The sequence below is a fragment of the Vicugna pacos genome, chromosome 3 (assembly GCF_048564905.1).
Source record: "Vicugna pacos chromosome 3, VicPac4, whole genome shotgun sequence".
In the NCBI taxonomy this organism is placed as follows: Eukaryota; Metazoa; Chordata; class Mammalia; order Artiodactyla; family Camelidae; genus Vicugna; species Vicugna pacos.
The window spans coordinates 97,008,281-97,029,964 of NC_132989.1; the positions used below are offsets into that span (position 1 = coordinate 97,008,281).

At 41.7% G+C, this 21,684-nt stretch overlaps 1 protein-coding gene and 1 long non-coding RNA gene across 3 annotated transcripts; one reads left to right on the top strand and one right to left on the bottom strand.

The window, feature by feature from the left end:
- Window positions 1-616: 616 nt before the first annotated feature.
- On the bottom strand, window positions 617-12,360 carry LOC140695710 (uncharacterized). The gene is made up of 3 exons (XR_012071541.1): window positions 12,276-12,360; window positions 6,217-6,385; window positions 617-809 (listed from the first exon to the last, which is right to left on the bottom strand). It is a non-coding gene; the product is annotated as an uncharacterized lncRNA (long non-coding RNA).
- Window positions 5,149-21,012, top strand: AMACR (alpha-methylacyl-CoA racemase). 2 transcript variants are annotated; one of them, XM_072958800.1, is made up of 5 exons: window positions 5,149-5,395; window positions 7,500-7,643; window positions 8,641-8,801; window positions 13,862-14,042; window positions 20,252-21,012. In XM_072958800.1, exons 1-5 carry the CDS (start codon window positions 5,149-5,151, stop codon window positions 20,659-20,661), a joined length of 1,143 nt encoding a protein of 380 aa, XP_072814901.1. In that variant the 3' UTR covers window positions 20,662-21,012. The 2 variants fall into 2 exon arrangements, with proteins under 2 accessions (XP_072814901.1, XP_072814902.1); XM_072958801.1 differs by lacking the exon at window positions 20,252-21,012 and adding an exon at window positions 19,374-20,235.
- The last annotated feature ends 672 nt before the right edge of the window (window positions 21,013-21,684 follow it).

A 21,684-nucleotide genomic window follows, 5' to 3' on the forward strand; every position in this document is an offset into this window, starting at 1 on the left:
CCAAGAGGGGAAAGGGACTGCATATGGAGCTAATGACTGATCATGCCTGTATCATGAAGTCTCAATAAAAATCCCAAAAGTATGGGATTCAGAGAGCTTATAGGTTGGTGAACACACCTACATGCTGGGAGGATGGTGCATGCCAACTCCATGGGGACAGAAGTTCCCGTGTTTGGGACCCACCCAGACTTCACCCTCTGTATCACTTCATCTGGCTGTTCGTCTGTATCCTTTATCATATAATAAACTGGTAAACATAAGTAAGTGTTTCCCTGAGTTCTATGAGCTATGCTAGCAAGTATTCAAATCCAAGCAGGGGAATCACGGGAACCTCTGATTTGTAGCCAAGTCAGACAGAAGTTATAGGTAATCTGGGGATCTATTACTTGCTATTGGCATCTGAAATCGGGAGCAGTACTGTGGGACTGAACCATTACCCTGTGGGCTCTGTGCTACTGCCAATTAGTGTCAGAACTGAATTGAACTGTAGGATATCCAGCGCCAGAGGATTGCTCGGTGTGGGAAAAAAAGAATCCATACAACTGCAGTCAGAAGTGTTGTGTGTGTGGCAGTAGTGTGAGAATAAAGGAGAAACACCCAGCAGGAGTGAGTTTTTCCTACTTACCCTCCTACATGCAAAATACATTCACCCCCACCGGCTGCAAAGTCCCCAGAGGTCTCATGCCATTATAGCATTAGCTCAAAGTCCAGAATCTTGTCCTTTACATCAGACCCAGAGGTGGATTAGGCCTCTTGACTGTAGTTCTTTAGTTCACCTCCTTGAGTACAGTTCATCTTGATCTGTTGGTCTGTGAAATGAAAGAGACAAGACATTGCCTTCCCACCCCCCCGACCCCCACCCCAATACAACGGTGGGACAGGGAAAGGATAACAAGCATAGATGTTCCTACTCAAAAAGGGGGAAATGGGAGAGACCAAGGAGCCACTGGTCCATGGCAATTCTGAAATCCAGTTGGCCAGACATAAAAAAGTTCCTTGATGAGATTTTAAAGTCTATAAACACTCCAGTATATATCTGAGAGAAATGAGTTGGTTTTTTGTTTTGTTTTAAATTATAACTACCGTAACATTTTTACAAAAAGAAAATAATAATTCCTTAATATGACCTGATATCCAGTGTTAAAAAGTATCCCCAATTTCAAAACAAGGTGTACAAACTGCATTTGATTAACACACCTAAGTCTTGAAATCTGCAATGATTTCTCCTTTACTTATTTATCTATTTATTTATTAATTTGTCATTTGCTTTCCAACATTGTGAATATGCTGAGTATATCTCTTGGTGTTACATGGCATCTTCCTCTGTCCCACGCATTAACCATAAGCAGATAATGTGCTTGCTTTGATCTAGGTTTAATCTTTTGCAGGATAATTTCATGGGTGATATTATCTATTGCATCACTCCAAAAGGTCCATAACATCTTATTGTCTCTTTTTATGACATTAAAATTGATCAGTGAGTTCAGGGTATCTCAGCCACGTCCACATATTATAAGATTCCTCTATTAATTTTTGCCTAATGTTTTTAAGCAATCATTGATGATTATTGCTTAAATGCACTTCTTCATTAGCAGTTCCAAAATAGTGACATTTTAAAAGGAAGACTTCTTTCTTTAGCCATTTGGTTATCTGGAAATACTGTTCATACAGAAAAGATAGATGCTTGATTTTTTTCAGTTTCATTTATCACATTTTAGAATAATGAAATTGGTGCCTTAGCAACTTTTAAAGGTGATTAATTAGGTCTTTTAAAAAGGTATTATTATCAACTCATGATTTTTCATATATTTGACGTGTTTCAATCCCCCCCCCAGTCATTATTCTAACTTAATGGTCCCATCCTAATTGTCACGGGGACACCCTTCAAGTTGGTACCTCCATCCTTTTGACTCAGACACAGGCTGAGCAGCTGGGTGGAGGGTCACGTGGAGACCGTGCAGTCTTCAATACTAACCAGACTTTCACGCTGTGACCTCGAATATGACTCTAGCAACCCAAGTCCTGCCAACTGCCTGAATTCAGCTTTCTCAAGCAGTTATGTGAACTACTTCATACCCTTCCAATGAATTATTTTGAATTTAAGCGAAGAATCCCTTCTGATCTAAGAAGGAGTAGAAATCAGGAGATCAGTTAACGTAAGACGGAGTGAAGAAGTATGTTCAGAAGAGTGAGTGCCATGTGACATCACTTATGTAAATTAAAACCAAAACATATTTTGATTAAACAAAATATAGTATATATGCAATAGAGCTACAGCATCGATAGATATAATGGACTGTGGACCACGCATCAGAATCATGGGAGTGCAGCGTCTTTAATGGTGGGGTGAGGAGGAACAAAGTTATGTAACTGCAGTAACTGGGTTAAAGCTTTTTGGAAGGAGCTAAAAGCAGCTGGCCTCTGATCTATTTACTCCTCTCAGCTGGTAAATGTGGAGATGCCCAGGGGACTAAAGAAAAGGCAAAAACTCAACCGAACCTTGAGTAAAGAAATTAATCATATTTGCTTGGAAGAAGAGAATTCACCTGCTGAATGCACTTAACAGGCTATCCCCTGGCCACAGGATTACTCATACTAAATAAATCTAGAATTGAGGAGGCATGGTTCTATAGCTAAGTAACTCTCTGGGATATAAAATAGCCTGTTTGGTGACCTGAGAACTTCATTAAAGACCTCATCAGTAATCGTGGGTTACAGGGCATATTCGTTTGCTAGGGCTGCCATAACAGGATACCATAGACTGGCTTGTTTAAACAAAAGAAATCTCTTTTCTCACAGTCCTGGAGGCTAAAAGTCCAAAACCAAGGGGTCAGCAGGTTTCTTTTGGTTTCTTTTGACGCCTCTCTCTTTGGCTTGCAGATGGCCGCCTTGTGCTATGTCCTCACATAGTTGTCCCTTGGTTTGTATTTTCCATGTTCTAATCTTCTCTTATAAGGACCCACTCATATGACCTCTTTTTACTTAGTTATCTCTACAGGCCCTATCTCCAAATACAGTCAGATTGTGGGTGCTGAGAGTTAGGACCTCAATATATGAATTTAGAAGGGACACGTTTCAGCTTGTTACAGAGGCTATGTGTCTAATGCAGGAAGGAAGTGAGACAGGATGGAAGGGGGCAGGGCACAGCCATTCAAGGAACAACACAACAATTAACATCAAAATGGTGAAAGATTCAACCCCCAGTAGGCCTTGAGGCTCAGGATGATGAGAGATTTAACTTCTAGTGGATCTTGAGCTTCATTATACGCCCATTGTAATAAAGTAACATGGTGAGTAACACACCCACAGGCACCGTGGCAGTTCCAAGGCTAGCCACAAAAGATCAAAGAGTGGGAAATGGCCAACTTCCTGGGAATTCCAGCCCCTCCCCCTTAGACTGGTGCTTCCACTTATTAGCATATGAAACCACCAAGTCCATAAAAACCAGCAACATGGCGCCTCGTGGCCGCCCCTCTATCCCCCTCTTCGGAGATGGCCGACATTCTGTCTATGGAGTGTGTACCTACCTACTTTTAATCTGAGCACCCAACCCCCACACCTTGTAGCCTTTCTCTTGCCTTTTAATGTATCTCTCTAAATAAATCTACCTTCACTCAACTGTGGCTCGCTCTTGAATTCTTTCCTGAACGAAGCCCAGGACCCACACTTGGCAGGGCACGTCCCAGGGGCTCAACCGAGACCTGGGACAGAGCCCTCCTGACGCCCCACATCTGTTTTCCTGCATCAGAAGGACCTGTAGTGTGAGACTTCCCAGACTTCTGGTTTGTCTGAGCTTTTCCGTGACCTGTATCTTTGAGCTCATTAGTAAAGTTTCATGCTACTTAGACCTCTGGCTCACGTGAATCTGATCCTGGGTGTTAGCTCAAAGTTTATCTGTACTGTTTATTTTTTTAGAAAAATAGACTGGAAGCCACCATGAAAAAATAGTGTCCTGGATGTCTGCTATATCATTTTGTACTTTCCTCTTTCAAGTTTCTCAAAATAAAAATAAAACAAGAGGAGGAGTTAAGGAAACTTACGCCTGAACAAAGGTAGGAAGGTGGGATAGCAAGGGACGAGGGGTGGGGTGGCCGGGGTGTTACATTAAATGAGGTCATTAGCGGATGTGGCTCTAATGCCCTTGCAGCCTCTGTAAGCAAATCAAATTTAACCTGGTAAACGCCTCAGTTATGAAATCAAAGATTAAGAACCAAATACAAACAGCCAACTGGGCTTTAAGGTAAAACCAATCAATTTGTTCGCTTTGCCTCCGCCTTTTCTGTGTTTCTCCGTAGTTCCTAGTGCACTCCTAACTGCAAGGAGTGGGGCTATTTGTGATTATTTTATTGTACTTTTTAAAACAGTGCATTAGAATAAAAAACTTGAAACCATAATTATCCATAGAAATGGCAGGTGCCAAATCAAAAATTTTTTAAAGCTCTCTCTTTTGGCTCTGATGAGCACTGCCCGCTCTAATTTTTTTTTTAATAGTCCGCATTACTCAAGCCGTGTGTGGAGGAAATCACTGAGTGGGTAAGAAGTAAAAGTGGTGAAAATAGTTTGCAGCTCACTGAAGAAAATACCATAGCATGGTTCTTTTCAACAATTTTTTAAAAAAATCAAAGCTATGTAGTTTCGTCTTTATATTTATTTGGGGTGGGTAATTAGGTTTATTTATTTCAGTGGAGGTACTGGGGATTGAACCCATGACCTCGTGCCTGAGAGCTATACCCTTACCCCTTAAATTTATTTTATGAACTCAGTTTTGAGTATTTTACATGCCACTTTCTTAAATATTTATATGCTTTTTTTTCCTCCAGGGCAGGACAGAGGTAGGGTCCCAAACAGCACAGCGGTGGGGATCGCAACAATGAGAGTAATAGCGTCCGGGGAAGACGAAGACAGGTCTCAGGCTCGAAATGCCAAGCCCAGAACACAATTTGGAACCCAGCACGGGACGAAAACAAGCTGCTCAGCTGACCCGGCGCCCGCGACCCGGGAAGCGCGCCAAGGCGCGGGCTCCGCGGCAGCGCGCAGGCGCACGCGGGTCGGCGGCGGGCGCGCACCCGGGCTGGAGGGCGGAGGGCGGAGGGCGGCGGGCGGCGGCTACTCAGTTTTCCTCGCCGTCGGGAGACTGCGCGGGCGCCCATGGCTCTGCGGGGCGTCTCGGTCCTGGAGCTGGCGGGCCTGGCCCCGGCCCCGTTCTGCGGTATGGTCCTGGCGGACTTCGGGGCGCAGGTGGTGCGTGTGGACCGGCCCGGCGTCCTCGCTGAACCGAGCAGCTTGTCCCGAGGAAAGCGCTCGCTGGTGGTGGACCTGAAGCAGCCGCGGGGGGCGGCGGTGTTGCGGCGCCTGTGCGCCCGGGCAGACGTGGTGCTGGAGCCCTTCCGCCACGGTGAGCGGCCGACCCGGGGCCGACGCGGGGCCGGACGGGGCCAGGGCCCCGAGGAAGGGAGGGCGCCGGACCGGACGGCCTGAGGCTGCGCCGGGCACACTTTTGCCCTTTTGCCCCAGGAGCCCTTCCCTTCCGGGTCTTTCTACACCTTTCTGTTCTTGCTGATCATTCGCCCCCTGAGACGGTCTTACATACTCGGAGTCTGAGATACTGCTGTTGCCCTGATCTTCTTGTCCCTTTCTCTGACTCCTTCCCAAGTTCCTCTTTTCTCCAGTCGCCCCTTTCTATTTGCTTGAGGGTCATGAACCCAATGAGAATCAAACGAAAGCCAGAGAGGCTCTCCCCGGAAAACTGCACATAGGTACATAGTCATTTTGCTGCCGTTTTGGGGCTTGGTGTGCCCTGTAAAGCCATCCACAGACCCAGGCTAATTCTCCCTGCCTTAAACGCTGGTGTTCCCAAGTTCTAGCTTCCGCTTAGTTTCCTTTACACCTTGTTTCTTCGAGCTACTGTATCTATTCCCGTTGTCTTCTGGACAGAGGATGCCCAAATCTATAACTGTACCCACTTCTGTTAGGACCACAGACCGCCAGAATGTACAGGTCCTGCCCGTCTCTCGGGCACTACCCCAGGCACCGCAACTTCCACATATTCCGAACCAAGCCCATCCTCTTCCCTCCTAAAATGGCATCTCCCCCTTCTGTGTTACTTATTTCAGTGAGTGGAACCAAGATCCACCCAGTTGTCTGAATCAGAAACTTGTACTTCATCGAGAACTCTACACCTTCCTTTCTCCTCACCAGCTTTCAGTTATCACCTACCCACTCATTCTGCTTTCTGTGACTCAGGGTTCTCTCCACACCTGCTACAGCTTCCTCGACACTGTTGTAACAGCCTTTTTAAAGCTGATAATTGGGTCTGACACCACTCCAGTCTGTTCTCCGAAGACCGCCAGAGTTGTCTTGCTCAAATCCAAATGCAAATCTTTGCCTGTTGGATAACAGAAAGGCACTAAACATTTGGTGAATGAAATGAATGTCTCTAGGGCACCAGGCACATTTAAACATGTTAACTAATTTACTTTCACAGCTGTATTTGAGGATTGTAATAGTAATTAGTAATCAGGATTGTATCATAATTTAATAATGCCTATTTGAAGTTGAAGGAGGCTCAGCCTGGTTAAATATGTGAATACAGACATAGCTGCCAGGGGAGGGGATTGTGGCTGATGTTTATCTTGGTGGAGAACTAGACTTCTTGTGTTACTTACCATTTACAATTTATTATCTACTCTTTATGGTATCATGGTCCTCTACCTGCAGTTCCTTGGCATCCCCCAACCACAGGCTGTGTAATGGTATTTACTTTTAAAGAAAGTCTGCATGTAAGCGACCTGCACAGGTCAAACCGGCCTTGTTCCCGGGTCAGCTTTACTTGCTGGTAACTTAAGAGCAATTAAATGCTGTTGTAGCAAACCTTTCTTTTCACAGATACTTATTGAGCTTTTGTGTAGAGGTGCTGATGCAAGGCACTTTAGAGGCCCGTGGAAACTGATGAGGCATGAATCCTGCCACAGGATCTTCTGAGCTGATAGGGGAGATGGAATATATATATATACATACATACATACACACAAGTACAGCACAAGGTGGAAGGTGGTAGGCACTGATGTGGGCATGGACAGAGAAAAGATCCTAAAAGGAATAGCAGCTTGTCCAAAAATGAATTTTTGATCAAATGAAGACCAAGTGTAACTTCCAAGAGAGCAGACCATTTCTGATAGATCACCAAGGAGAGAATTTGGGGAAGTATTAAGGGACTGACTGGAGGGAGGAAATGTCCACTCTGAGGATCGAGGAGGCTTGGGTATGCCTGAAGGGGTGCGGGCAGTGCTGGAGGTATATAGCACCTTGGGGCAGAAGCTGCACATTCCAGAAATGGGGGCTTCAGCCTTTTGGTCCTTAATTACTGAAAACCCTGTAAACCGACAACAAATGTTATTGGTATTCCTGGCAACAGTGCTGTTTTATGTTTGTCGCAGGCGTGCTGAAGGAGGCTCTAAGTTCATGCTGGCTTGAAAACAGTTTGCAACTTTTCTCTTAAGGTGTCATGGAAAAACTCCAGCTCGGCCCAGAGATTCTGCAGAGGGAGAACCCAAAGCTCATCTATGCCAGGTTGAGTGGATTTGGCCAGTCAGGAAGATTCTCTAGGGTAGCAGGACATGACATCAACTATTTGGCTTTGTCAGGTATGTTGGAAAAAATAATTTCTCTATGTTTTTTATTTTGTTCCCAGTCAAGATCTACGAGTGCACTGATTAAAAAGAATTTTTTTAAGGTGAAGATTTAAATATTTATCAGAATCAATAAAGAGCATGTGGTTGTTTAAAAGGGTTAGTTTGTCTTGGAATAGTTGTTCTCGACCTCTCCCTGCCTGAACACATTGAAGGGATGATATACTGTCACTAGTAACATTTACTTACTACACTTGGGGAGTGAATTCTCCAGCAAGCCCCAGCTAGGAGGGAAGAGACTTGGTGGTACTAGAAATGATTGCTCTGTGGTTTGAAAATCCTAATATAGTTTGAAACCTCTTCTCCCCTACTTCGTTGAGAATCATTGTCTGAGTCGCCATTTTAGAAATTCTGTGGATACTATAAAAAACCCGTGGTTTTCAGGTCATAATATCACCTTACTAGAATTGTTGCCTGTAAGAACATGTCTTAGAATGGCCTAATTCTAGATTTCTAAGAACTGTGTTGCTGAATAAAGAAAGTCGCAAATTTTCTGTGTCCACATTCAAAGGCTGAGGAAAACAGTGTAGAATTGGCTTTTCATATCTATTTAAAAGTTTAATTCCTTTTCTTTTTCTTATGTTTGTTTTCTTGCATTTCTTTCTTATAAGAATAAAAGTGCGTTATATGGGTGTAAAGCCAGAAAGTCAATGCATAACAACCATTTTCTTCCCCAAACCCAGTGAATAAAACCTTAGCAATAGAATTCTGAATACATTCATTGGAATAAAGTTTTAGAGAACCAAAAACAAAACAAGGAACTTTTTTCAGAGGGAAGGCTTGCTTATAAATACACTGAACAAGTTTAGATTTAGAAAAGCATTAAGTATTTGTTTTCACTTATGTCAGCAACTAGAGAGATTGGTGTTCCCCTTAGATGTTCATGTATTTATTTAAAAGAGACATTAAATTTATAGTTAGTGTTCCCACTTTTTTTTTTTTAATGATGTAGGTGTTCTGTCAAAAATTGGCAGAAGTGGTGAGAATCCATACGCCCCGCTGAATCTCCTGGCTGACTTTGCTGGTGGTGGCCTCATGTGTGCACTGGGCATCACACTGGCTCTGTTTGAGCGCACACACTCTGGCAGAGGTCAGGTCATTGATGCAAGCATGGTAAGTGTTAAGTGGGGGAAATGATAAGCCTGCCAGTTGTACACAGGATGCTGTATGGCTGCCTCAAGTCCTCTTCTGAACAAGACAAGATAAATGAGAGCTGAAATTTGAATCCAAGTTACCAAGGGTGGCTTTTTCTTTAAAACAGCTTCATATCTTTGACATGTCAGAATGTCATATTTTAGTCATCTATGTGGAGTCAATTTTCTAAAGTTTCCATGATTCACCTGATTTCTATGTTGTGTTTCAAGAATTTTCCCCACACTTGTGCTTAGAATATGGTTTTCCAGCAGTCTTCATCCGAACCTGGGCTCAGAAAGTCTCCCTCAGCAGGTAGAAAAGATTCTTAATGATACTCAAGTGAAAGGGACCAGTGTAGACCTGCCTCCTGCCTTGCATCGGGGATGTCATGATGCTCCAGTGTTTTCAGCATCATACACTGAGCACTTGCCTCATGTTATCCTAGGCGCTTTTCCTGTGTGATTTCCCCCTGTGTGATTTCAAAACAACAATTTTACTTGGAATACATTGTTATTTTAAAGAAGAGGAAACTGAAGCATAGAAATTTGCCCAAGTTCTCACAGCTAGTTGATGGGAGCCCAGTCCAGCACAACTACACGTTTGCCTTTGGACAGATCTTTGGAGGTAGGGTGGAGAATGGATGTGATGGAGACGAGACTGGAGGCAGAGGGACCAGTTACTGGATTACTGCTGAGAGATAAAGGCAGGTACTAAAATGGTTCATGGCAGAATGGGTCTGGATTTAAGGATTTACTTCTGAAATATAAAATTGCTGGGATTTGATGATGTATTGGTGGTGAAGGGAGTGGGAGGCATCAAGGTTGGTTCCCCTCTTTCTGGCTTGGAAGGCCCAGTAGGTGGTGTCACTGGTGCCCTGGGGGAGGCATGCTGAAAGAGGCGTCCAGAGCACAGACTCCGGTGGCCAGCTTCCCCCACCCCAGCTCTGCTGTTACTAGGTCTGTGATTTGGGGTAAGTTACTGAGCTTCCCTGCCTCAGTTTCCTTGTTTGTAAATGGAGATAACAGTGGTTTCTACCTCACAGTGTTGTCAGAGATTTAAATGAGTCCATCTGTTTTTCACTGTTATGTAAATAACAGCTTGTGGGTTCTGTTCGTCATGGGTTTTGTCCAGCAAAAATCCCACCGTGGAAGAACAAAATTACTCAAGACTTTATCAGGTCAAGAGAGTGAGAGGGAGCCAGAGACCAACTCCCCGAGCTCCTCCAAAGCTCTTGTATTTATTGAGAAGAGTCAAACAAAGAAAGTAAAACGTCATAGGAATGAGTGAGGGGCATGGTGTATGTGCAGGGATGCAGGTCAGTAGCTTCAGTTCGTGAAAAACAGAAACATAATCTTAATTTATACTTAGAGAGAAGGTTCCAGTATTGATAGTACAAACGGTTATTTTAAACCTCAGACAATCATGAGCAAGGTTACAGTGCTCCGAACAATTGATAGTGAAAATCCGGACCACCACAGAGTCTCCATGCAATAATCAGAAATCGTCTAAGCACGCGAAGCAGCCCAGCTGTTCCCAGCTAAGGGCTGCGTCAGTCTTCTGTGAGCAGGAGCAGCCTACACGATCCGCCTAGGCCTGATAAGCGAAGCGTGTCCTGCCAGTTAGGGCCAGGGACGAATTATGGTTTTCCATAAGCACAAGCAGCCCTGAATCTATGACCTCACACTAAGCAAAGCATGTCTCTGCTTTTTATGGGGAGGAGACAGGTTGTAGCAGATTCCTGCTGGCAAAGCAGCTTCCAGGCAACTGAGCTGAGTTCCACAGGTAAAGTGGTGACTGGTATTGAGAGCTTGGTCTTTTAAGCTTTTGGACTTTTTGCTTTGAGGTAGCAGTATAAAGTCAAATATAGAAAGCATTGGTTTTGATTATACATTTCTTACGTGTTTACGTAAAGGTGAGAATACATAAAGGTGAGAATATGATTTGGTAAAAGCAATCATTGCAGTATCAAAGTTTGTAAACCCAAGTTTGTGCTCCCACAACAGCTGTCTTAGAGGAGACACTCTGTAAAGAGTTTGTTATCACTATTATTAGAAGAAAAGTTCTTTTAAAAAAAAGGCAAAAAAACTTATTTACAAAACAGAAACAGACTCACAGACATAGAAAATAAACTTATGGTTACCAGAGGGGGAATGGGGTGGAAGGGATAAATTGGGAGTTCCAGATTTGCAGATACTAACTAATATATATAAAATAGATAAGCAACAAGGTTATACTGTATAGCACAGGGAACTATATTCAGTATTTTGTGGTAACTTACAGTGAAAAAGAATATGAAAACGGATATATGTATGTTTATGTATGACTGAAGCATTGTGCTGTACACCAGAAATTGACACATTGTAAACTGACTATACTTCACTAACAATATATAGATACAAAAAAAAAAAAAAAGAAAGAAGAAAAGGAATGCAGTTTTGGTCATTTCAAGTTTGATCTGCCTCTCAGATACCCAGATGGAATCCCCGAAGCTGGGCATCAGAAGCAAGTTCCAGAGTCCTTTGGGAACCGCCTGAGACTGCGATCCGCTGGGAAAGGGAGCAGGAGAGCGGCGCTGGGGGAGTGGGTGGGCAGACCCCCTCTCTGCTCCCTTCTCCTCCCAGGCCCATCACTCCCCGCCCTCTGCTGCTTCTGGGCCTTGTGACACTGCCTAATGAATACATTCACACTGTGCCTTGAGCTTTGTGTTCCTCTCTGAGGGATTTCAGTAGGAGTGGTGTGTGACTGATCTCTACCTCCAGGCCTGGGCCTGGCTTGACAGGCCAGGTGGGAGCAGGGCCTTGTTTCTACCCGCTGCAGTCCGGACACAAGGCTAGGTGCTTTGCATACGTCTGTCCTCCTCTGACCTTCACGGCTCCCTTAAGGAGGGACGCCCACTCCCGCTTGGTACTAGAAGACTCATAGACTCAAGGAGGCTTACTACCTTCTCAAACAGGTGGCTGGAACAGGTTAGATACACCGCCTCTGAGCAGTTTGACTCCCTTGCGGGCATGAAAGCCCAGAATTAGTCACTGCCCTTTCCTGCCCTCCGAGCATGGCCCTTGGTCCGACAGGAAAGAACTAAGAACAAGCCTGAGGCCTTGGGAGTTTGAAGGGAATTTAAGGCTAAATACTTACTACATAATAATCTGAATAATTTACTAATAACATGTGATTTCTTATTTATAGTCCAATATCAGTAAAAGATAATTGCTGCTTTCATCAGACTGCGTCTGATCAGAATGACGTGATGATTAGGAAGACAGTAGGGTCTTAGTGTATGTGAAAATGTTGTAAACTTTGTTTAAGGTTCACATTCACGTTAGGGCACAGTGAGTGCTGGCTGAAAACTAAAGGTCAAGTGGATCAGTAAAGGCTCATATTCATTACCTCCCCATCTCTGGGGGCCCTTGTGATACAAACAGCTATAAAAGCTGATTAGAGGGGAACAGATACCTTATTCTTTTAAGCCAGTAGTTTTCAGTTGACTTGAGCTGCAGAATCCTTAACCCAGGCGTGCCGGTGAGGACCTGGAGTCGTCTCTTCATCATACTGTTCCCTTGGAAACAGTGGAATGTGGGGGGTGATTTTGCTGTGTTTACCCCTGATCTGGGGCAGCGCATCCGACCCGGGGGGCCGTGTGTTGGCACGCAGACCATTGGTCCACGTGAGGAGAATAGTGTAAAAGGTCGGGGAACCGAGGCTGCAGTTTCCCTGTGTCAAGGGTTCGCGTCTGTGGCGGCAAACACTACCCATGGGTGAGGCAGCAAGAGAAGCGTGTGCCGGGCAGCCTCGTGGAGAGGTGAGGATTACACTGCTGTGTCCCTGTCGTGTATCCTCCTGTGGCACCAAGTAAAGGTAGGATTAGATGAGAGTGCTTTTGCACCCTGAGTGAGCCAAACTAGACCTGTGATGCCGTGAGGGCATCTTTTTTAAACAGACTCATCAGTACATCCATTGTATAAAAGAGGTTATATCTTTGTGTGTGTGTGTGTGAACATGGGGATCTTCTAAGATCTACGTAACCCTGTTTCAGAAAAAGCAACACCATAGGCCACTTACACAAACTCCACTATTCAGTGACAACGGATGTCAGACGCACAAATTCAAGTGTGTGTGAGCTTTCAACTTAAAAGGGAACGTTGGGATGTACATAAAGATATATTTTGTATTTGTTTCACAGCCAGTGAGAAATTCCATGTGCACAGTTGGAATGGGGTCCCTCTGTTTGTAACCTCAGAGACAAGGATAATTTGATAGCCTTCTCCCTGGGATGCTGGAACTGTTAGGATCATAAAGCCATAAAGATAGGGAAGTGTGTTCTTTACATGGCCCAGGGCATCCAGCCTAGAGATAATCATATCTGAGGATGCGAATCCATTCCTGTTACTTCAGGACTCAGTGAGAGTTGGCATTCCCAAACTAGTTTGTACTCAGAAAGCGCATATACCTGCCACCCATATTATGTTTATTTTGTACCTTTTTAGTGATTATTAAAATTAAGATATATTAAATACTCAAATTTGTTTTCTTAGGCTTGGAGTCAAACAAAATTTAACTGTCATGTGACTTACCTTTAAAATGTGATACGCTTCATATATCTGTGTGTATGTGTTTATAGGTATTGAGATCAGGTGATGGATTTTTAAAAACGTTTTTGCTTTATTTTCAATTTTTTTATTCTGATGGTTTTTAATATATGTAAAATTAAAAAGCATATATACTGAATATCCATGTACCCTCACTTAGCTTCAAAAATTATCATTTTGCCAATCTTACTTGAAAAGAAGAACAAAAATCATTCTTTTAAGTCTTTGCTGAGTAGTATTTCCTGAGCTGAAAAGTGCAGAAACTCACTCTGCCATATGCCTGCTCTAACTCACCCTATCAAAATAGTAAGGAAGTTGTATAATTAGATGCAGTCTTCCTATATTTAAGATAAGCATTTTGACACGAGTGTTTTTCAAAAGCCCAACCAGAAATCAATCATGCTTTTCATAGTCAAATTATCTGGATTCCTACTGTATTCTGTTTCTTCAAAGGTGGAGGGAACAGCATATCTAGGGTCTTTTCTTTGGAAAGCCCTGGGACTGTGGAGCCAGCCTCGCGGGCAGAACCTGTTAGATGGGGGAGCGCCTTTCTACACAACCTACAGGACGGCCGACGGGGGGTTCATGGCTGTTGGAGCAATAGAGCCCCAGTTCTATGAGCTGCTCATCAAGGGTGAGTGACTGTCACCTACTCTTTTCTGCAGAAGCTTTTTAGCCTCTGTTTTGAGGCCTGTTGAAATTCATGATGTCTTTTATTAAATGTCCCATTATAGCCATCATTATATTGTGGGGCCCTTCCCCCGTCTTTTAAATTGGTGAGTAATTTTTCCAGTCTCTAAAATAACTCAGATTAAAAAACAGTCCCTTTTGTGGGAGTTCGATGTCTTTATTACATTTCACACTCAGTAGTGTTGGATATTTATGTCTCCCTTGTGTGCCCACATCTTACCCCTCCCTGGAGATGATCTGCTGGCTCTACCAGTTTTGGTTCCTTGCTAGATGTCCCTCATGGTGCTTCAGTGACAGAGGGGTCACCAGAGCACAGAGACACTTTGGGGAATGACATCTTGTTGGAATATGTTACCATTATTTGATGCTTCCACAGTTTACCTTTCTCGACATGTTGCCAAAAGTTAGGAAAATTTGGAATCTCTTCTTCCCTGATGAAATAATTGGACTGAAGTTATTTGGGTCCTGTGAAAGTTTGAATTTAAAAGTTTACAGATAATTCAGTATCTGAGAAGTTTTAAAATATACTTTGAAATGGTGTGACCAGCTGGTTGCAGCTCATTTATCTTTCAGCTTTAAGTTTAGAGTTCTTTTGTTCTGTTTGGTAGCTTTTCAGATGCAAAATGCTACTCAGAGTTAATTTGTACATAGCTGAAATGATTATTTTTGCAAGCGTTAGAAAGCATGTTATGATCAGCTGTATTAACTTCACCAATTTAAATATAGTTGGAAGAGCTGTAGAACAGAATGATTTATCTAGATCATATTTTTATTTTGTTTTGTTTTGTTTTGTTTTTGGTCCTGAAATTAAAACGAAGACTAGAAGTCTTAATTCAAAATTCTGGACAGAACAGTGCTGCACGAGGGGCTGAGGGCTGGGAGCAACACCCCCTTGCTGGTGGTACAGGGCCCTGGGAAGGAGCTGGGACATACTCAGTGGGGTTTGCACCTTACACAAATCTTGTGGTTTTGTCCATAGAGAATTTAAATATAGTAATAAAGTTGGCTAATCGTCAGTTGAATTTTATTATAACCATGCATCAGGCAATTCTAAATGACAGTTGAAACTAACTTTTTTTTTTTGATAAATATTTCAGGAATAGGGCAGTGTGAGCTCTGCGTCAGATCAAATAAAGACAACCCCTGAGGATGGAGATTTCCAGGGGGCTGTCAGACAGGCCAAACAGTGGTAGTTCACTGGGGATGGGATGTGGGGGGAGCTCCATCCTTATTTTGCCCCCTCCTCCTTGGCTGTTGATCCTACTGGTTTTCACAGCCACTGCAGTTGAGAGCCTGTGGGCTACCACAGAGCTGAGAGAGGGATGAGATTAGCACCGAGGCTCACTGCTCTTACTAAGATTTTTTCTTGAATATGCTCCTGAAATTGTTGTAGGCTTTTAGTTCATCCTATTTCTAGAATGATGAAAAAGTTGATCCTGCCAATTTGTGCTAGTGTTCTTGTTGCTTTTATACATGAGCAGATTTTTGAAGGTCTCTGTTCTGCCATTTCAGAAGTTAACTCCTCTCTGTCATATGTCTGGTTTTTTTTTTTTTAAAAAACATGTGTGTTTAGAATGATCATTTCTAACATCCACACTCCACTTTGATGAATGAGCTTTTCTGGAAGTACTGAAAGCGAAACAAGACGTTTTTCTAACAGGCTGATTGCCCCAGCACCTTGACTTCTGATCATCTTCTCCTGGGTTTTCTCTTTCTGAGTCTAAACTCTGTAACCCCTCAAGTTTTTTTTTTTTTTACAGCCCCCTCTCTTTGCAGCCACAGCCTTCTGAGATATCCCTAACCTTCTCTCCTCCCCAGGTTCACTGAAGATCCTTAGCTGGCAGGTGGCTTGTGCTGTAAGTCAGCTTAGCATGTCAATTCAGCTTTTTCTTAATCCACGTAGTCTGTGCCAGAATGCCTCAGCATATTCTTTCTTTTACAATACTTATTTGCAAAAATATACTTTTACTAGTCACATATACATAATTTCTCTCCCAGGCCTCATCAGACAAACCCCCACATCTGTAATGACTTTTTTGAGGTAGTATTAATTTATTATTTCTTTGACCTTATGTGTTGAGATCTTTGAGACCATACCTTCATTTAGCGCTCATTATCTGAAGACAAGGTTTTTGTAAAGTGCAGACTCCACAATGCTGTGTCCCTGCTGCTTTATAGGCCAAAGAAATGTAAAAACAGAGAATTTCATGACATCTTGAGGCTCTTGTTGTAAATCAGATAAGCAATAGAGAATGTTTGGAAGTTGTTTTAAAATTTCAAAATATTATTAAAAGAAAACCTGAAAATAACAAGTGTTGGTGAGGATGTGGAGAAACTGGAACCCTATGTATTACCGGTGAGAATGTAAAATTGTACAGCCACTGTGGAAGAAGGTGTGGTGGTTCCTCACAAAATTAAACATAGAATTACCATATGATCCAGCAATTCCACTTCTGGGTATATATCCAAATGCATTGAAAGCAGGAACTTGAACAGATATTTGCATATCCGTGTTCATAGAGTTATTTACAATAGCTAAAAGGTGGAAGCAACCCACGTGACCATCAGCAGATGAATAGATAAATAAAATGTGTTTTTCATTTATATACATATATATGCATATATAGATATATGAAACAATGAAACATTAGCCTTAAGAAGGAAATTCTGGCATATGTTAAGCATGGATGAATTTGAAGATGTTACGCTAAGTGAAATGATCTTGTCACAAAAGGACAAATATTTTATGATTCCGTTCATATGAGGTACCTAGAGTGGTCAGATTCATAGACAAAAAGTAGAATGATGGTTGTCAGGGGCTGGGAGAAGCAGGGAATGAGGAGCTAGTGTTTGATGGGTACCGAGTTTCAATTTGGGAACATGAATAGTTCTGGAGATGGATGGTGCTAATGGTTCCAGAACAATATGAATGTACATAATGCCATAGTGCTGTATTCTTAATGATGACTAAAATGGTAAATTTTACCACAATTTTTAAAAATGAAAAAAATTCAAAATAATGTGCTTTTTAGAAAAAAAATGTGAACAATAGTTTGTAAAGTGAGAGACAAAAATTCTCCCTTGTCTTTCCACTTTGGGGACATTTGAGATGTGGCCTTCAAGAATTTTTCTGGTACATATACAAACACAATTAAATTTTTTTTATAATTTATAAATAATTTACATGATTATATAATTTTACAATTCATAGCTATCTCTTTTTTATTCAAAGAATAGCAGACATCCTTTTTCGTCAACCCTAAAGATCTTCAGGCTCCCTCTTTTAATATAGCAGCCATGTCATACTCTATTCTATACCTGTCCTAAAATTTATTTAACCATTTCCTTATTCAAGTTTATTTACATTTTTCCAGTTTTTCACTATAACAAATAATGCTTATTATTTATTAATTATTAATAAACATTAATCTTTATATATATCATTGCATACTTATGGGATGCATTTTTGACTGCTTAATATGTGCGTAATATTGTTACAGAGCAGTAAGTTTATGACATGTACTGAAAAACAATAACTATTTTATGTAATTATGTGTGTACATATACATGTTTGTATAATGTAGTTTTTTTGGACATCAGAACATACTTTCCCAAGTTTTAAGTGGTATCTGAGTCCCCAGGCCAGTTTCTGGAAGTCAGTGGACTCACAATATCAGAAATTTAATATTAATTATACTGTAAAAACTAGCCACAATCTATAATTGTGTTCCGTGGGGGAGTGGATCCTCTGTATAGGAAGGTCAAGGGCATGGGAAACAGCCCACCCGAACCTCTGGTAGTTCATCCTGTGGCCTTGATGGGAAACTGTGTGCTGAGCAAGGCTGGCAGGGCAGTGGGAGAGCTGGCGTGTCAGAGTCAGGGGTGGAACTTAGGGTCTTTTGGTGGCTAGTATTTTTCCAGTATACAAACTATGACCTGTGGAATCTCGAGTATAATGTTTGTTAGAGAACTGTTGGCTTCAGTTTTAAATGTTTCTCGCTCCCCAGCAGACAAGGCTGTCAGGAAAGAATTTGTTTTGGAGGAGGAAAGGGTAGGGTGGTAATTATATGTATATGTATACACACACACACACACATACTTTTTTTTTTAACAGTTGCTAAGGATTGAACCCACGACTTTGTGCATGCTAAGCACACACTCTACCGTTGAACTATGCCCTCGCACCTTGGCTTCAGCTTTATTTAGTGTTATGATTCTGATCACATTCTGATTTTTTTGAAAAACTGTTTAAAAAAGCATGAAAAGATGTTTCCAGCAGTAGCTATGATCTACATCACTACTTTTGGCTAACTGCTCATTTTATGTGTTTTTCAGTCACAGAGTTTGGGCAATCAGGAGAGAGAAAGCAAAGTGAAACACATCCTTAGAAACATTTCTTTGTAGATGACAGTGATCACCCTGAAACAATAGCTCTGTATCTTCCCTGGTATTTGAATGAGACAAGTGGCTACAGAGAAAAATGTACTTATATATCCCACAGGTGTTTTTTCACAACTATCCCGAACTACATGAGTTCTCCTTATTTCCTTATATCCCCCAAACCCAAAGAAAAGCCTGCAGTATTCATGTCTTCTTAACTCTGTAGGTAAGCTTATATTAAGCTTATTATAAGCTACTCTGCATCTTCAGAGTAGCTTATAATATGTTTTTCAGAATAGTAGATGAGGAAAGGGTGATGAAAGAGAATTATTTAATTAACTTGGCTAAACATGCAAAATATTATACTTGGCTAAATTTATGCAAAGTTTAAATTCAGAAACCCTCTTATGCATGAGGAAATAAAAATGACAGTTACACCAAACCCCAGCAAAGTGGCCCTTTAGATATAATTTAATCAGAACTGGCGTTCAGGTGTTTCTGCAAGGGTAGGTGCTTATAGTCAATAAAGGAAGCCCAGATCGGTCATAGGTCAGAGAAGCCATCCTTCCTGGGAAATCCCATGTGGATGCTTTCATCCTCTCTGCACCCTATGTTGATGAGTCCCTTCAAGGCTCTTTATACTTGAGAGAAAAAAATCTGCCTGTCCCCTATTAATTGGCTGGCCGATTCCTTTCTGTCCTGTTTGTTATAGGAACAATTTACATGTGTCTTTGGTTACTTTACAAGTCCTTTGTTCCTAGTTGACAGCAAGGTTGTAAGAAAGCAAAGAGGCAAATACCACTGCTCTACTAGAGCTCCTCTGTTGGACAAAAATAAAAGAGAAATGAATATTATGTATAAAATTGCAATCTTGAATTTAATTATTTATCTTTAGGCTTCCTCGAAAACAGAATAGAGGCATACATTGGAGACTTTGTGGTTTGGATTCTGACTACCTCAATAAAACAGCTATTGCAATAAAGCGAGTCACATGAATTTTTTGGTTTCCCAGTGCATATAAAAACTATGTTTATATTGTAGTCTATTGAGTATGCAATAAGACTGTCTAAAAAGACAACATACATACCTTAATCAAAAAATCATTTTATTGCTGAAAATACTAACCATCATTTGAACCTTCAGTGAGTTGTAATCTTTTTGCCAGTGGAGTGTTTGAAATATTGTGAGAATTACAAAATGTGACACAGAAACATGCTGTTGGAAAAATGGCACCGACAGAATCGGTCCACACAGGTTTGTGGCACAAACCTTCAATTTGTAAAAATTCATAATCTGTGAAGTGCAAGAAAGTGAAGCACAGTAAAACGAGGTGTACCTGCAGTGATACTCAAATTCGTTTAGAATTTTAGCTTTTGCAGGATCTGGGAACACTATGAAATACGGTGTTATTTTAATTCAGTGTGACAGATAATAACATCATGAGAAAATTTATTTTTGAAAACCTACTCAGAGTAAAGAAATCGGTTTCTGGAAACTGGACCCTTAAAAATAGACTAACTTTTGATGAAAGGTAAATAATGAAATCTTGGCAAAGACTTGGAAAGTGTGTTTGAGTCCTTCTGTCCCTACTACCTTCTCCAGCCTTTGGCTCTAACTTCAAGTTGGGTTTGAATTTCTTCTCTTGACCCACTGGAGAAACTCCTCTAGAACATCTCATTTGGGAGCATACGGTGAGTTCAACATTCAGTTGTCATTGACTATAGTCACTCCACCCAAAGCACACTAATTTAAGAAACTGTGTTTTTCTCTCAGGACTTGGGCTAAAGCCTGATGAACTTCCCCATCAGATGAGCACAACTGATTGGCCAGAAATGAAGAAGAAATTTGCAGATGTATTTGCAAAGAAGACAAAGGCAGAGTGGTGTCAGATCTTTGATGGCACAGATGCATGTGTGACTCCTGTTCTGACTTTTGAAGAGGTTACCCATCATGGTCACAACCAAGATCGGGGCTCATTTATGACTGATAGTGAGCAGGGCGTGAGTCCCCGCCCCGCACCTCTGTTGTCCAATACCCCAGCTATCCCTTCTTCCAAAAGGGATCCTTTTGTAGGAGAACACACTGAAGAGGTACTTCAAGAGTTTGGGTTCAGTGAAGAAGAGATCAATCAGCTTAAGTCCGATAAAATTATTGAAAGTAATAAACTAAGAGCTAATCTCTAAGTTCAAGCTGCACAATTCAAGTGAATCTGAATATTGCATTTATAGTTTAGAATAGTATTAAAAAATTTTATGCCTGGAAATGTGAAAACACAGTATCACAGTGGTCTAACTATTCTAATCAGGTAACAAGACTGATTATAGAGTAATGATTGAATTTGAAAATGATTAACATCATGGTTTTTGGTTTAGGAATATTTTTAGTTTACCTGTACTAAATTGTGGCAGTTTTTCTGCCTTCCAAATTACTTAGTAGGTTATATTTGTTGATTTAAAATACTTACATGTTCATAATATACTTTAAATGAATTAATATAATGCTTTTTATTAAATAAAGCTTTTTTTCCCCGTGAAGTTTACTTGTCCTTTTATGTTTGTGGAAAGCTTTCAAGAGAGTTCTTTAAACATCACCAGAATAGCCTTTTGTTACTGAAATATTTTAGGCTCTCCTGTTAACCAGAATGAACATTCTTAGAAAAGCTGATCCTTTTAATTGATAAGGAAATCTTTCAGCCAGTGTCTATGAACTGGCATTTTAGAAAATGTTCTTGAGGTTCCCTTTAGGTAACCACCGCTCCTCCACTTGGACCACTCGGCTGAGAGTCCTACTCCTGTGTAGCTTCCTGTTAGCATCACCCAAATGTGTCTCTTTCTCAGTAAATTGCACCATCATCCATTTGAAAGTCTTACTAGACTTCTTTTACCAGTCTCTGCTCTCACTCCCATCCTGCCTCTCCCTGTCCCCAGGAGGTCCCACAGCTTACCCCTCACTTCATTTGGCCACTGCTCAAGTGTCCCTGACCCCTGTTTCAAATAGCAGCTGCCTTTTCACCCACTCTCCCCTCGCCGTATTTCATTTTCCTTCACACAGCTTATCAGTGCTGACGTTAATTCTGATTAAGGCCAGCCCTCACTCTGTCTTAAGCAGTGCACACTAGAGTGGAAGCTTTATGAAGGACTTTGTAGGTTTAATTCATTGCTAAAGTCCCCAGTTTCTAGACTAGTGCCTGGCCATTGCCTGGCCCA

What these genes read in the sequence shown, in the direction of transcription:
- AMACR (XM_072958800.1), top strand. Translation starts at nt 5,149, where the DNA reads ATGGCTCTGCGGGGCGTCTCGGTCCTGGAGCTGGCGGGCCTGGCCCCG. An exon ending in GCTGGAGCCCTTCCGCCACG is followed by an intron (nt 5,396 to 7,499) that starts GTGAGCGGCCGA and finishes TTTTCTCTTAAG; the next exon opens with GTGTCATGGAAAAACTCCAG. An exon ending in CAACTATTTGGCTTTGTCAG is followed by an intron (nt 7,644 to 8,640) that starts GTATGTTGGAAA and finishes TTAATGATGTAG; the next exon opens with GTGTTCTGTCAAAAATTGGC.